General features: G+C 36.1%; 1 protein-coding gene across 1 annotated transcript in view; it reads right to left on the bottom strand.

The window, feature by feature from the left end:
* LOC150104484 (RIMS-binding protein 2-like) overlaps positions 1–15,403 on the bottom strand; it is a 635,427-nt gene that overhangs the window by 174,811 nt on the left and 445,213 nt on the right. The window contains exon 13 of the mRNA XM_090395563.1: positions 486–846. Within this exon, the coding sequence (XP_090251689.1) occupies positions 486–846 (361 nt within the window). The remainder of the gene's footprint in view (positions 1–485; positions 847–15,403) is intronic.

Here is a 15,403-nt window from a genome sequence, read left to right as displayed (position 1 = left end):
CTGAAGGACCCAACTACAACCTATATAGTACCCAGAACATGATGGCAGAACCCTAACACAAGAAAACCTTAATATAAGAAGACTGTAGAAATGTGTTTAATGTAGTTAGTTCTACTATAAAATTTTATTTTTATTTATTTAGAGATTTTTTTTTCTATCATCTATATATTTTTGTACTGATATGTATAAAAATTTTATTTTATTTTGTTAATATATTATTTTTTCTTCAAAGGTCAGGCTAGCATAAATGATTAATAAAGCATTTATGCTAGCCTGACTTATTTATTTTATTTACTTTTGTGTAGTGTAATGTGATGTAGCTTGTGTCCTGTGCATATGTATGTTTTCCTGAAGATGACCTCGATACAGAGGTTGAAACATTGAGTGTTATTAATCAGAAGTTAAGTAACTCCAACAAGTGTGTTTTTGTTCTCCATAAATTCTTCACTATGAATATTATAAAAGGAGTCTCCAAAGAATCTTACCTATTGAAGGAATGCATATATGAGAAGATGGGTAAATTTCCTTGTCACTTAAACTATCATCAGGATCAATTACAACTTGGGCTGCTGGGTCCTGTTGTTCTTTTAATACACGCTTTTGCTTGCAAGATGAAATGCTGTTTTCTATGATTCTACTGTCATAATGAAGGCTCCAATCATTTGGTTGGTTTTTAGCAGATGATGGTAATGGACAACCCTGATGTTGATTAACTTCATGACAAGTTGTTGATTTAGCAGAAGATGTATGCAATGCTGCTTCATCACATTTATTCTGTGATGGTCCTCTACTGCGTTCATTCTTGTTTCTATCAGCTTTTCTGTTAATTTGTGGTTTTGGTTTATTCTGCAATATTCATTTATTGATTAAATGGAATGAAGGCAAAATTAATCAAGCAAACTGAATATCAAATTGCTACATAACAAACTTAGTAATAAAATAATAATAACATCAATTTAATATCATATCATGAGTGTGCATTTACTATAAATTAAGAGGTATTAGCAATTCATTTCCTTTTTGCTTAGCATAGATTGAGGGCATAATACTAATACTACTAATTATTATTATTAATAGTAATATATTACTTGGAACAGCCCATACTTTATGATGCTACCTGACAGACTATTCTTAGATTCTTGGCTTTCAATTTGATTGGATACAGAATTGCTCTGTATCCAGTCAAATTGTTGTTTAAATCAGTGCTTCCCAAACTTATGGATGTAAAGGCCCCCTTTGTAAAAATTAAAATATTTCACGGCCCCCATCGAAAAAAAAAATCGCAATACAGACATATATTAAGATATGTATAATAAGAATATTATTATTATTATTATTATTATATTTATTGTATTTATATTCAATACAATTTATATTCAAGATTTTGCATTTGTAAGCTTTTTGGTGCTTCTTTTTAATACCTTTGAAATGAAACTTATATGAATAAGCATATATTTGCTAATATTCATAAGCGCCGAAATACGCAGAAAGCAAAATTTGTGGACCAACACCAATGTGTGATTTTTTTTCCATTAAAATATAAAAAATAACAAAAAATAATAATAAATAATAAAAATTAAATACGTTTCTTTTAAGATTAAAAAAAAAAAAAGAACTACTTAGTCTTAAAACATTTTCAATTTTTCATTAACTTACAGCCCCCAAGGGGGCTGCGGCCCACAGTTTGGGAAGCGCTGGTTTAAATGATATCTTGTTTTGACTGTGTATCAATTATGTGAATAAAATAATAATAATAAGTATTATTATTATTATTATTTAGTGGTTCTTTTCCAAAGTATAGATTCAAAAAGGCTTCAATTTGGCATAAGTAAGATACTAAAATGGAGGAGATTATGGATCTCTCCATATGTCATAGCCAAATATAGAAAGCAGGGCAAGACAGATTATCAGATTATAGTTTGTGGCATTGGAGTTGCCTTGGCTTGCAATACCAAAACAAGAGCTCTGCCCAGAGTCCACATATTCACCATTTATTAGTGGTTAAATTAGATTTCACTAGCCTGACAGCCATTTCAAACTGCAGAAGCCTAAAGAGAGCAAAAAACCTCTGTTCAATACCATAGCAATCCTATGTCAGAAAGTTAAATTTATCATAAGCGAATTCTCCATAGGTGCATAATCTACTAAATTGAGCCCAAAGGCTTTAATTTCACCACTAATAAATGGTGAACATGTAGGCTCCCTCATAGAGCTTGTGTCTTTTAAGTTTTAAGCAGCACAAGAAAGGCACTTCCAAAGGCAACTATTATATTCTCATAAGCTACCTGATAAATTTTGAAACTATCGAGTCTTGTTCTATATTTAACTATAAAACATGGATAAATCCATAATACTTTCCATCTTAATATATCTTAATTATGCCAATATGATGAATTTTGGCTCTATACTTTAATAATTGACTATGCACCATAAGAGTTCACTTTTGATGAATTTAACTTTCTGACATCAGATTGCTATTGTACTGAACAGAGGTTTTTTGTTCTCTTGAAAGTTATATTTTCATAAGCTCACTGGTAAATTTCAAAACTTTTCAGTTATTTCTATATGTGGTTAGAATATATGGATGAATCCAGAATATCCTCTATTTTAATACAATGTTTTTTTAAATAAATATAATTTCTTCTTTAATTACCTGCCATATTTATTATTATCTTAGTGACTTCCATGGAGTCGCAAAACTCATTGCGGGAGGTCAATGCTAGACAACAGGAATTCTGTCATTCCACTCCTTAAACTCATCCAACATTCACACTTTTGTCACCCTCTCAAGCAATGCATTTAATGCTCCTATCACTCCCCAATGCAAAAAAAAAAAAAAAAAAAAAGAAAAAACTTACTTTCTTATCTTTTACTCACACTTCTTTTTGTACTTGTAGGGATGACCATCTGCCCTGGTTCCTTCCCCTCATCACCATATCAAAAATCTCCCCAGTAATAATCTTCAAATACCTTAAATGTCTCAATTATACTCCCTTCATCATCTCCCCCTCCCCCAAACTTTGTAGTTTGCATGACTTCAGTCTACCTTCATAACAACACACTCCTCATATCATTTTTGCTATCTGTCTGTGAATCCTCTCTAAGGTTCTTCATTAGCATCAACTCCCACAAACCAGAACTGAACACAGAAATCTAGATTTGGTCTGTTCGAAGCTTTATACAGTGGGACCACCACCCTTCATCTTTACTAGTTGTCCTCCTCAATATTGCAGCAAATCTCCGTATATGTACAATCACCCAAGATCTCTTACTCCCTCCAGTTATTTTTAAAACAACCAAGTGAGTATTAAACAGCCCAATTGTAGATTGCAAATTTCAACTCCTTACATTTAGTTGCATTAAACTGATGATTAAAGTTCTTGGGAAAAGAGGAAGGGGTAGACCATCAATTAATTAATTAATTAATTAATTAGATAAATAGATGGATGGTGTGTGTGTGTGTGTGTGTGTGTGTGTGTGTGTGTGTGTGTGTGTGTGTGTGTGTGTGTGTGTGTGTGTGTGTGTGTGTGTGTGTTATATGTATAATATGTGAGGACTGGTGTGGCACATCACCAAGCATAGGAGTCACCATAGGGCATCTGTGGATCCCAGTGAACATATGATGATGAAACTGATGTCTCCATTCATTTGTCCACCTTTCCAACTTATTCAAATCCTCTTTAATAGCCAAAACATCAATGCTATTACTAATAACCATTCCAAGTTTCACATCATCTGCAAACAACTGAATATCTCTCTGTAGTCCATTGACAATATCATTCATGTAAAGATTGAACAATAATGGTCCCAGTACTGAAAACTGTGGAACTTCACTTGTAACCTTACTGCTCCCTGACATTGCTTGCCCCATATACAACTCTCTAATAGTTAGTATAAAGCCAGTTACCAATCCATTCCACTAACCTTTTATCCAGACCTCCCCCGTGTGTTGCCACTTAAATAACAACTTGTCAAATGCCTTTGCAAAAAAAAAAAAAAAACAACAACTTCTAAATCCATGTTGGCCTATATAAATAATATTGTTCTCATCTGCCTAATTCTGTATATGAGTTCTTACCAGGTTCTCCAAAATCTTAACAACCACAGAAGAAATACAATCTGTCCTATAGCTTAATATGTCCATTCCACTACCACCTTTATACAATATCACTATATTACCTCCTTTCATTCTCCAAGAACTTATTGCATTGCAAGACTTTTATTGAACAGCTATATTAATGGCATGATCAGAACAATATCATTCCCTTAAAAGGCATGGTGAAATGCTGTCAAGTCCTCTTGCATTACTGATATCTAGCATAGTCAGTATTCAGAATACATTCCCATCATTCACTTTTAACATTTCACTACTTCTTATACCAGCAGGATTATATAAAGCCTACTCTACTAGGATGGAACACGTAGTGATAATTAAATTACTCAACTATATCATTTACATTGGTTACCTAAGTCTTGTCTCCATCCAACAAAGTAATTCGTCCATCATAATCATATTTCCTTGTACTCACCACATAGTGAAAAAACTAATGGGAATTTCCTTGGACTGTAGTCTAATTGCCTCTCATATTCAAATTTTTCTCTCCATGCAATACTAGTCACTTTCCTAGCCTAAGTTTTATATTCTTCATTCAACTATATTCCATAATCTCTTTTCATCTACAATTCCCCTTTTTTCTCTTGTCTTCCATTTGATTCCTGCTTTATTTACTCCACTCTAGGTATACAATCTGCCATTGCTGTCAACAATTTACTCTGAAGTATCTCCCATGCACTGCTGACCTCTTTGAAGAAAGAGTTCCTTCAAATTCTTTCTTCTATTGAGCTGCTGCAAGCTGGTTTCTTAGTCTATAATAGTTGCCTGCCTTATAATTCCACATAAATTCATTCTGCATTGATGCCATTCATCTCCAAGTAAGGACTAAATGGTGATTCTCACCAACTCCCAGAATGTATGATATCTCAGTCACAATCAGATCCTTTGATTCTATGACCAAGTCCCAAAACTCTTGATCCTTCAACCCAGATACTGCCTAACACAACTGTCCCTCAAGAAGTCCAAAAATTCAATTTCCTTAGTACTGTATGGCTACCCCCCATAATGATCACTTGTGTAAATGTGCCTTGACATTTACTGCTCACCACCAGCTGTATTTTCTGGTCTATAGCAATATCCCACTAAATATCTGGTCTTATAAGCTTCTATCTCATGTCATATATTTTCAAAGCCATTAAAGTCATTTCCACTCTGATTCTCCACCCTGAGAAGTCAAAACTATCTCTTATCATGAGTAACAATTCACCACTGCATTTAGTTTAGGTATCTTGCTAAAATATGCCATGCCCTTGCCCTTCATTTTCTCTTCTTCCTCAGTTAGCCAAATTTAACTGATACCAACAGTCTTTGGAGAGAGTGGATCATTCAATGCCAAAAACTCACTGCTACTGCTCATAGTGTTTGTGTATATATATATATATATATATATATATATATATATATATATATATATATATATATATATATATATATATATATATATATATACACACACAGAAAAACCAGTGCGTTACCAGCATTCATATAGCTATTACTTCCATCTGGCACTGCAATATAATGGACAACCTCTCATTTTTTAATCTCCTACCTCCACATGATGCCATTCCTGCTAAGTTCCACCCTTGCAATTAAAGTTTCCTTGCTCTAACATACTAACTCACCAAGAAAACAACAGTCTCTCCAAATAGCTGCATCCTTTTGTGTTCAAATGTAATACAACTCCCTTCAGTCTTCAAATGTAATCCATGCAACCACATATTCCAGACCTCTCTTCTTATATTTACACACAGACTGGCTTATCTTTTGAAATATTATTTTCAAATCATGTAATAATTTTAAAATATGAATTAATGAAATTATATACAGGCATACTTTGATCAGATGACATGTTACATTCCATATCACCATTGTTAGAAATACAGTAAACCACCATCACATAGTGAATTTCATTGTATAGCGAATCATTGCATCCACCAAATATGCACATTTGTAGTTACGTGAACAGCATAATAATAACATTCTTAAGCAGTCATATATGATATGTACATAATTGATGTAAATAAAACATTTATTTATGTCAGGTACACAGGCAAAAAATTTAGAATAATTTTTGCAAATGAAAAAGATAGAAATGCAGATATTACAAATGCAGATAAATTACAAATGCAGATAAAGGATAACAACATTACGTACAAGTCATGGACAGCTAGAGTAGTATTAACTGGAGTAGCACTTTTCACTTCCCTTCACAAAGAACTTTATGTTTGTTTTTAACTATAACAACAATAGTGCAAGGAGAGTTTAGCCTGAAGTCTTGCTCTCTTCTAGATAGATCCATCACAAAATTTAATCATTTTAATCTTTACCAAGCCTAATACATTAGTATCTAATTTATTAGATTTATGACTCTTGCTTTCTTTTCACTGGAAGTAACTACCATTAATTCATTTTATATTATATAAAAAATATATATTATATTAAGTATAGCTGTATCAATTTACCAGAAATCTGGCAGACAGCCATTTTAAGATCAAATTAATATTTGTAAAACTTCTCTTTATGCAATAATAGATGATGCCTAATCAGGACTTTAGTTCTTCTTTGTACCTGTTAACAGTTTTAAACTATGAAAGAAATTAACATAAACTGGGTTGTATATTCAACAATTTTAATAATTGAAGTAAAAAACACCAACAAGTTTCGCCAACTTAGCTGTCTAGCTTTGTCAAGGTGGATAAAAGAGATACACAACACCTTAAACTGTTTGTGAAGGAATGAACTGAATACAATTGTATTTTTTTACAAATACAGAAGAATGCGTACACCAAACACATGGAGCTTGTATGATATCAACTGTTGTTATGTAGGAATGTTCTGTAATTAGCAGCGAAATTTAACTCTGGCATGCTTAATGATCTTATGAGGGTCTTCCAAATATCAGCTAGAATTAAACCTTGATTTCTATCGAGGTTGTGTTTAGAACGGATGACTGCTATAGCTTATTTTATGCTCTGGGAACGGAAATCTTCTTCTAAATAGGGAATGGAGCTTTCGTCCCATTCGATGGTATGCTTTGTCCTCGAGAAATGGTTTATCCTAGAGAATGGTTCATTTCTTGAGGATAAACTATACCATCGCTGTTAATTACAGAATGTTCCTGCATAACTACAGTTGATATCATACATGCTTCATGCGTTTGATGTATGCGTTCTTTTGTATTTGTAAAAAAATACAATTATATTCGATTCATTCCTTCACGAACAGTTTAAGTTGTTTTGTATCTCTTTTATACACCCTGACGAAGCCAGGCAGCTAAGTTGGCAAAACTTGAATGTTTTTTACTTAGTATCAATTATTAAAATCCTTCGGCCAATATACAACCCAGTTTATGTTAATTTCTTGCATTCATTAGATGGTCGAAAATAATATAGAGTGGTTAGTTTTAAACTATCCACACTAAATGATCATTGCTGTTTGTATATTGCAATAACCTGTTAGTTCCACGAAGAAAAGCTGGATAAAGAAACAGTGAAGTATTAGTTTATTATTATTATTATAATACAAGTATCTCCATGGAGTCAGAAGACTCATCATGGAAGATCCCTCATTCACACAATAACTATCATACCACTCCTTAAAATCATTCACTGATGAAGCATCTGCAACCACCTCCAAGCAACCCATTCAGTACCCTCCAAGGAAAAAATCTACTCAAAACACCCATATTAATCACACACTTACACAACTTCCAATGGTGACCCCTTTGCTCTCGCCCTTCTTTCAATGTAATGAAAAAGTTTTCAGTGTTTTCAGTGTCAGTCCTATAAAACCCCTTTAATAACTTAAATGCTTATATAACATCTCCTCTCTTTTGCCTATCAGCTAATTTTCAAAGCCTACCGATCATCAATCCATCCTCATAGGAAGCATTCCAAAGACCTGCCATAGTCTTTGTCACAATAACTTATCTATCATTGCTTGTTAGTGTGTTCTTCAACAACCACATAATCTGATGTGCTGTTTTGGATACCTTTGCAACATGACCTCTAAACTTCAACTCCCTGAACACATTCAAACCTACGTCCCTGACCTCATCAGTTTCCTGAAGTTTAGTTCCATCAATATGTAACAGAGGGCACATGAGGATTGAAGGTGTTGGATTTGGTCATCTCATCAGAGGATGTAATTATAAATTAGGTGTCAAATCATCCACCAATTGGTGAGAGTGACCATGAGGTGATTACCTGGGTGGTTGCCAGCAGTGTGAGGACCTCTGTGAGAAAAGGGTATATGTGGAACTACAGGGGGGGAGTGATTATGAAGAGCTCAGGAGACAGCTTGCGGGTGTAGCGTGGAATGAGGAGTTAGCTGGAAAAGAGATCAATGCAGCTTGGGGGATTTTCAAAAAGGGTTTAGTAGATGCAATGTCTAAATGTATTCCAAGGGTGAGAAGGTTAAATAAGGTGGGTGTGAGATGGATGAATAAAGAGATTAAGCATGCAATATAGAGAAAAAGGGCATTGTGGAGGAAGCATAAGAGAAGTGGAAATAACCAATTCCATGAGGTCTACAAAGACCAGGCAAGGAGGGTGACTTGGTTGGTGAGGGTAGCTAAAGAGAGGTATGAACAGCAGTTGGCTAATGAAGCCAAAAATAATCCTAAGGAGTTCTTTCGATATGTAGCCAGCAAAAGAAAGAAAAATTATGGAAGGATGACATTGATTGGAGAAAATGGTATAAAGACAGCTGATGCAGAATGTGTGGTGGAGATACTTAATAAGTAGTTCATAAAGATCTTTCAATCTTGTGAATGTGACTTCATGGAGGGATTGAGAGCAGTTGATGGGGAGGAGAGACTGACTGTAGGTGAGCAAGAGGTGTATGGGGAGTTGAGTAAACCAGATGTTAATAAGGCTGTTAATATGGACTTGATAATATATCACCATGTATTCTGAAGGAATGTGCCAGGGAGTTGACACCTGCCTTGACATATTTTTTTAATATGAGTTTTGCACTCGGTCAAGTTCCTAAGGAATGGAAGGAGGGCAAGATTGCGGCACTTCATAAAGGAGGTGATCGAACTCAAGCATCAAACTATAGGCCTATCTCTGTGTCAGGTGTTGTGGTTAAGTTGTTGGAGAAGCTTGTGAGAACTAGGATCCAGAGTTGGGTTGATAACAATGGTATTATCTTTGATGGACAGCATGGATTTGCTAAAGGGAGGTAATGTTTACTTATTACAATAAAGTGACTGCTTACTTGGACAGAGAAAAAGGGTACACAGTAATATACTTGGATTTCGCAAAGGCTTTTGACAGAGTACCTCATGATAGGTTGAGAGTCAAACTAGAGCAGATGGGGTTGGATATTAGATTGGAGACTGGCTATCTGATAGGTATCAACAAGTTGTGTATGGGGGAGCGAAATCCAGGAAAAGGAAAATCACTAGTGGAGTGCCTCAGGGGTCTGTTTTAGGTCATTGATGTTTAACTTGTATATTAATGATATAGGTGAAGATTTGAATGGAGACATTCAGTTGTTTGCAGATGATGCAAAGTTGGGATGAACCATGAAGTGTAGTGAAGATGTTGTGGCCTTACAGGAAGACTTGAATAGATTGAGTGATTGGGCACGGAAATGGGGATATGTGTTCAATGTTGCAAAATGTAAGGTTTAAAAAATGTGGAAAACAAAAATGGAATGCAGAATTTATGCTTGTTGAGAATATATTGTTGGAGGTAGAGGAAATAATAGATCTGAGGGTGATAGTGGATAAGGATCTAAAATTTACGGGACAAATTGCCAAAATTGTGAAGACAACACAAAGGCTTCTTTGAATGATAATATATCACCACATATTCTGAAAGAATGTGCCAGGAAGTTGACGGAGGACACTGACGTGTAGAAGTAGGGAGATTCTTGTTCCGTTGTCTAAGGCTCTGATTAGGCCATACATGGACTGCTGTGGCCAGATTTGGTCACCGGGTTTTCAGAGGGATGAAGAGATGTTGGAAAGGGTCCAAAGGAGATGGACTAAGGTAGTTTCTGACCTCTGGAATGTCGAGTATGAGGAAAGATTGAGAAGATATAATTTGCAGAGTCTGGTGGATAGGACGAAGAGGAGATATGATAGAGACCTACAAGCTGGTAAGGGATTGTTATAGGATCAATGCTGGAGAAGTTTTACAGAGAATAGTGGGAGATCAGGGGAGAACCAGAGGTCATCCCTGGAAACTGTATAAAGAGAGTGTGAGTAGGAAAGTGAGAGGCATATTTTTTTCGTGCAGTGTTGTGAATGATTGGAATGCCTTCCCTGAGAATGTGGTGTCTGCAAAGAGTTTGAATGTGTTTAAAACACGGTATGATGAGCTGTGTGTGTGTGATAAAAGGACCTCCCAGATGAGTCTTTGACTCCATGAGGTCTTGGGGTAGTAATAATAATAATATAGTACACATATTTTGATCTCTTCCCAAAGTGCATCACCTTACACTTGGCCACATTAAACTGATAGCCATTTACCTTTTCCCATAACACTAGCATGTTTAATTCTTACTGCAGAATTTTTGCATCACCTTCATTTACCATTGCTCTACCCAGTTTAGCATCATCTGCAAAGAACTAAATATTTCCTGTCAAACATTTCCTATATCATTGATATACAAATTAAACAACAGAGGACCAAGAAATAAGCCCTATGGTACACCACTGGTCACTTGCCTTCTCCTAGACTCAACTTCCCAAAGCATTTGGGAAGATTCCACATAGAACTCTATTGCCTAAGTTAGAGCAAATGGGGTTGGATATAAATCTGGCAGTTTGGATTAGAGGGTGGCTGATGAACAAATATCAAATAGTGGTTTAATATTTGTCCATCAGCCACTCTCTAATCCAAATCGCCAGATTTATATCCAACCCCATTTGCTCTAACTTAGGCAATAGAGTTCTATGTGGAATCTTCCCAAATGCTTTTGCAAAGTTTAGCAGTATCACTGGGTAGCCATTTCCCTTATCCAACTCCATTGTCACCTGATTATAAAAATAAGCCAATTATGAAGGCAAGACTTACCCTTCACAAAATTATGTTGTCCCTTATGGAGTATGATATTCCTATCCAGCCAGTTCTTAATTCTTTTTTTTTCACCAATTTCTCTAATGCATTAACTACCACTCCTAATATGCTGATTGGCTATAATTTGCTATTTCTATCTTGGTATGTCCTTTATGCAATGGAACTATTTTGCAATCATTATCCTTTGCTGACAATGCCAATTTATTTAAATCAGGATACCTACATCACCTTTATCAACTACTGCTCTTCCTAGTTTTGCATCATCAGCAAACACCTGAATACCTCCCATTAAATCTTTCCATATATTATTGATATATAAATTAAATAGTAGTATCCCTAGTATAGATCCCTGAGGTTACACCACTAGTCACCCTGATTCCCCTAAATTCCATTCCACAATATACTACTCTCTGGTGTGTCTGTCTGTCAGCCACCCCCACTATGCATGTTACCAACTTCACATCCATTCCCATTTGCTCCATGTTTTGTAAGTTTTCCATATGGTATTCTGTTAAATGCCTTTGCAAAGTAAGTAGTATCATGGTATTGCCATTTCCTTTATCCAAATTCCACTGTTACAGAATGTGAATACATTACAAAGACAGGACCTACCCTTTTGAAAGCCATGCTTCCCATAGAGTATCACATCCCTATCCAACCACTGTTGCATTTTATTAGTATTATTATTGCGATGATGATTTAGGAACTCCATGGAACCACAAGATTCATCATGAGAGGCCCACTCTAGATAACACAAAGTCTATTATTCTATCATACCACTCTTTGAACCCAGTGGCTAATCATGCTCGATCATTCATCACCTCCAGATCCATTGCCTTCCCTACTTCCTCCAGTACAGTTCCTCCAGCAGAATATGCAGCCTATCAAACTTCAAGACTTTATATTTAGCTGAATTAAACTAATATCCCCCATATGTTCAAGTTTATTCAAATCCTCTGGAAGGGCTACTACATCTTCATTACTTCTCATCATCTGCAAACAACTGAATCTACCCCTGCAATCTATTGGCAATGCCACTGATATAATGGTTAAACAATATAGGTTCCAGTACTGAACCCTGTGGGATCTCATCTGTAACCTTCTGCCTCCTTGATAGTGCACCCCCCATACACAGCTCTCAGATAAGAGACAATTCAGGATTGCTGACCTAAGAGACAGCAATCCTGAATCCAGTTCACTAACCTGATATCTAAACTCACGTGTTTGACAGACTGATACTTCCAGTCTGCTACCACTCTTATGCAATTTAACTATCTTACCCTTTGGCACCTTTCGGGTGGCTAGACTTTCATTGAAAATCCTGGACAATTGTACTGTCAGTTCTTTAGCACATTCTCTCAAAACCCACAGCAAAATCTCATCCAGTCCCATTGCTTTATCGACATCCAGAGTACCTAGTATTTGAAACCCACTCTCTTCTTGCAATTCTAAACCCTTGAATCTGCCCTATCCCTGTAGTATTAAAACTTACTTCTCCAGGAACTAAACAATTCCACTATGTCTTTTGCATCAGTCACTCTAATCCCATTTTTATCCAACAATATCATTCTTCCACAACAATTTCTCCTCCCACTGGCCAGATAATGAAATAATACTTAGAATTTTTTTTGGATTTCAGGGCCAATCTCTTCTGGTAGTCCAGTTTTGCCTTCGTTCCTTATCATACTAGTCACTCTCCTGGCCTGAGTCTTATATTCTTCATGCATCTGCTCTCAATCCCTCTCCTAATATCTTTTCTATATCCTCTTTTTTACCTGCAGTTCCCTTTTGAAATTGTTTGTCATTCATATTACACCAAATTGTGTTCTCTTTTTTACTTACGGTATACAACTTAGTGCCAGTGCCATCCAAATCCTCCATTCTAAGATGACATAACTCAACACTTATCATAAGCAGTACTCCACCACCACATTTTCTCTTCCTATCATGCCAAAAAATGCTATACCCTGCTACTTCTATTCCTGTTAGTATATCATCTTCCATCAACCATGTCTCAGAGATCCCGATCATGTCAAAAAATGCTATACCCTGCTACTTCTATTCCTGTCAGTATATCATCTTCCATCAGCCATGTCTCAGAGATCTCAATAATCTTTGGACATGCTGATGCTGTCAGCACCAATAATTCATCTCCTTTAGTCTGGATACTCCTGGCATTAGTATAAATAATTAAGGCATTGTCGCTGTTCTGTTTCTATACCTATCCTGATCCCCCCCCCCTCCAGACTCCAATGGATTCAGCATTACATGATGTATTTCCCTCTTCTCCCAAGTGACTATTCCCACAAGAGGCCATGCCTGCTCCCATTTATCCTGATAATTTTAGTTTACATATATTGACACACTGACTTCTTCAAAGAAAAGCATTCTCTTCAGATGCCTACATCTATCCTCATTCAAATGCAAGCCATTTCTCACATACAGTTCCTTTCTGAATTATCTGAATATTATTACTGCACTCAGCTGTCAGTATATTGTGCTCATCACTTTTAAATGTACACCACCTTGGCTCTGATCAAGTTTTGTGTGAAGTTTGTACCATCTTTGCCTCCAAAAAAATTTTATACACTCTTAGTGTATAAAACTTTTAGTTAACCAACAACTCTTAGAAAGAAGAGAAACAGTTAAGAAACTAAAGAATAGGAAAGTGCCAGGCCACAGATAGGATATTCAACAAGTTCATTAAACATTATGTGCCTTGTAGCAACAGTTAATGTAATGCTAAGTTCTAGTTTTTCTGCCATACTGGAAAGAAGCTGACATAACCTTAATCCCAAAACCAGAGAAAACAAAGCAGTTACCTGAGAACTACTGTCCAATCAGCCCACTCTCCTGCCTAGGAAACACTGGCGAACAAGCGATACAACATTGCAAAAAAGTATGGGGGGGGAATAAATCTCATATCAAATGAGCAGTTTGGCTACGTGAGAATCACTCCACTACATAACAAATCAGCAGAGTTGTGAAACACATCAGTGTGGGATACAATTGGATGGCACCAAACACCATTGTTGTTTTTCTTGACATTGCAAAGGCATCTACTCTATAAACTAATTGACATCAAATTCTTATTAGGCCTGACCAGGCTTATCTCTTCTTTTCCTGAGGATCAGAACCTTTGTGTGAAACTACAGGAATCATTTGAATACAGGATTACTGCAGGAGTTCCCCCAAGGCTCCCTACTGTCACCCTTATTCTTCACCATCTATGTGGCTGACAATCCCTCAGGGTCACCACAACATATAGGTAGATGACACCATAATATTGACCCAATTCCTAAGGCCAAGAGTGGTAACCAATAAGCAGAAGACAGCTATCTCACAATTAGAGCAGTGGTTCAGGAGATGGCACATCGACGCGACCACAGATAAGAGGGTCACTGTCATTTTTACAAGGAAACGAACACATCCCAAAAGTAAGGTCAAGGTCATCAACCCTATCCCCTGGCAACCAGTCACCAAATATGTAGGGACATAGCTAGACAAAGCACTCTGCTTTGCATCCCATGTAGATTATGCCTGCTCAAAAGCAAACAAGGCAATTAGACAACTGAACCTATTAATGAACTGATGCAGTTGGCAAAGAATTGAAAACGAGCTACTCCTGTACAAAATGATGATCAGACCTATACTGACATATGGATCACAAAGCTGGGAACACATGGTAGACTTAAACGTCAAAAAAAAAAAAAATGCAAATCATATAAAGCAGCGGTTCCCAAAGTGTGCACTGCAGTGCCCTGGGGAGCTGCAGCTTCCTCGCAGGGGCGCCGCTATTACAAAATTTTCAAAATTTTATTTCCATTTTCAATTCAATGTGATAGGACGCTACATCTAACGCATCTGGTGTAAACCAGTAACTCACTTAGTAATAACTGTTTGCAGAAGCCTCTGCAAATGGTTACTAGATGATGCTCTACAATAATTAAGTTTCTCGATTGTTTTAGTAGTTTCTCGAACTTTCTCGGTACTTTGTGTTCGTATATAAATAGCTGTCGGTTTCGTGCGGTCTTAGTGTTGAATTACTTTTCGGAGATTGTATCAACTGAATATTGTTGTGATTTAGACAAGTGAAGTTTTTGAAGTATTTCTTCCCATATGTATTTTTAAAAATGGATCGGTTTTTACTAAACAGTAATAAGCGTTGTGAGAAAGAAAATAAAGAGGGCACACCGTCAAATAGTGGCAAGATTGTGAAGAAGCATAAATATCGAAAATATGATGACAGTTATTTGGA

The sequence above is a fragment of the Typopeltis vanoorti genome, chromosome 7 (assembly GCF_054136105.1).
Source record: "Typopeltis vanoorti isolate ZY-2024b chromosome 7, IOZ_Tvanoo_1.0, whole genome shotgun sequence".
In the NCBI taxonomy this organism is placed as follows: Eukaryota; Metazoa; Arthropoda; class Arachnida; order Uropygi; family Thelyphonidae; genus Typopeltis; species Typopeltis vanoorti.
This window is presented reverse-complemented; position numbering and strand designations above follow the sequence as displayed.